The 2,128-nt window shown below is 40.7% G+C and overlaps 1 protein-coding gene across 1 annotated transcript in view; it reads right to left on the bottom strand.

Moving 5' to 3' along the window:
* The window catches only part of tenm4 (teneurin transmembrane protein 4), a 209,579-nt gene that overhangs the window by 45,195 nt on the left and 162,256 nt on the right, over positions 1-2,128 (bottom strand). Inside the window, exons 20-21 of the mRNA XM_037677631.1 lie at positions 1,273-1,540; positions 1,031-1,174 (exon numbers count right to left, since the gene is read on the bottom strand). Coding sequence (XP_037533559.1) covers positions 1,031-1,174; positions 1,273-1,540 — 412 coding nt within the window. The remainder of the gene's footprint in view (positions 1-1,030; positions 1,175-1,272; positions 1,541-2,128) is intronic.

Raw genomic sequence — 2,128 nt, 5'->3', positions numbered from 1 at the left:
CCCCCCCCCCCCCCCACACACACACACACACACACACACACACATTCCCCTTTGATGTTTACATTAGTGCTGCCAATTAACTCTTGGAAAATGATTAAATATGTAAATGTAAAGATGCTACTGCTGGTCAATCAGTGTAATCATATTTGAAATTCAGCATCTGGATGTCTGTGGTAGTTTTTCTGCTTCTTATGGTACTCACTGACCTGACTTCTTAGAGCAGAAAAACATGTGGGCTATCAGAAATGATCAGCCAAGCATCCCTTTCCTGGGATGTGATTTAATCTTAGGGACTGCTGCTGCTGGGAGCAGCAGTCTGACAGCAATTAAATTAGGAATGATCCTAAAAATGCTGGGCATGGACAAGACATGAAGGTGCCAAATGGTGCTGTGTGTCAGGAGGGGGGGTTAGAAGAACTGGCAGTGCTGTTGAAGAGGCAGGAGGCAGCTCACTCCATCCTCTGGACATCACGTTCAGATTGAGCAGGCTCGCTGCCTCAAAGATCAAAGCGCCACCTTTCTGAACAATTTTCCAAGTACGTCTCATCTCTTCAGATGAAACTCTCCAGACACAAAACAGACTGAAACCTCGCTGGTGACAGCTGCTACCCAAAGTTATTCCTACCGCTGTGTGTGAGTAATTGAGTAATTTGTCAGCAATAAGAAAATTAACCCCCTTCCTCCTAAAGGCACATAAAGTAATATGTGAGATAAGTGAAGTCATATGGAAGAGGCAGGGAGGACACGTTTTGTTGCATTAAACCCATTACCAAATGCACAGGGTGGCACTTATCTACACTGTTTTTTTAGAATTATTTAAACAAAATTTGGCAGGAAAAGGCTTTAAACTATTTTGACTCATTAGCGACATGCATGACTCATAGAGGGTATGAGATAATGCAGGCTAATATAGCAAGAATTTTGGGTATTTCTTAGTAAAATATCATTTGAATAATAATAATTTTAATAAAAATAATTTAAAAAAAGTTGCTGAATAAAAATCTACTGAAAGAACAATGAGTTGACTCACCACTCTGGATATTTAAAGCGTGGTGCTTGTCTATCGTCCACCCTCCCAGTTTGGAGGCGGTGATTTCGTAGCCTTGTAGAACAGCCGTCCTCTTCTCCCACAGAATAAGGTCTGGACATGATTCATACTCAAAACCCACAGAAACTACAGGAAAAAAACAAACAAAACTAGTACTTAGTAACATATTCTCTGCTTAAAAAAATATGCACCATATGCAAAAAAATACCAAACTCGTTGCATACCAAATGCTTCAGAAAGTCCAGACACCTTCTGGCTGTAGACATCAGTCTTATCCCACACAAAGTCATAGGAGAGGTTGGGGGCTGCGGGAAACCACTTTCTGAACAGTCTGCCCTCTACAGCCACCAAGAGGTGAACCTTCATCAAGTTGAAAGGAATTGTGGAGTGGGTGAGGGTCACCCTCAGTATTGACTTATAACCTGGAGTCCTGCTGCTTAGATAGCTGAGTTTCATATCTGTCCCCGGTACAGGCACTTCCTCCTGCAGAGACTACAGGAAAAAACAAAGCGTATTAATGGAAGGGGAATGGAGGGAAGAGAAGGAAAATAAATTAAAGAAAGGAAAAGGAAGGGAAGGGAAATAAAATGAAAGGAAAGGAAGGGAAGAAAGGGAATGAAAGGAAAATAAAGGAAGTAAAGGGAAAGGAAGGGAATGAAAGGAAAATAAAGGAGGGAAAGGGAAAGGAATGAAATGACAGGAAAGGAAAGGAATAGAAAGAAAAGGAAGGGAAAGAAAGTAAATAAAAGGAAAAGAAAGGAAATGAAGGGAAAGAAAGGAAAGGAAATAAAAGGAAAGAAGGGGAAGGGAAGGCAAAGGAAGGCAATGAAAGGAAAAGAAAGAAAGAAAAGGAAATAAAAGGAAAAGAAACAAAATGAAGGGAAAGAAAGGAAAGGAGAAGAAGGGAAGGGAAAGGAAATAAAAGGAAAGAAAGGGAAGGGAAGGCAATGGAAAGGGAATAAAAGGAAAGGAGGGAAAGGACAGGAAAGGAAAGGAAATAAGGGGCAAGGAAGGGAAGGAAATGATAGGAAATGAAAGGAAGGAAAGGGAAGGGAAAATAAATAAAATGAAAGGAAAGGA

The sequence above is a fragment of the Nematolebias whitei genome, chromosome 6, assembly GCF_014905685.2.
Source record: "Nematolebias whitei isolate Nwh7 chromosome 6, NemWhi1, whole genome shotgun sequence".
Taxonomy (NCBI): domain Eukaryota; kingdom Metazoa; phylum Chordata; class Actinopteri; order Cyprinodontiformes; family Rivulidae; genus Nematolebias; species Nematolebias whitei.
Note: the sequence above shows the minus strand (reverse complement) of the source record. Positions and strands in the feature narration are given on the sequence as shown.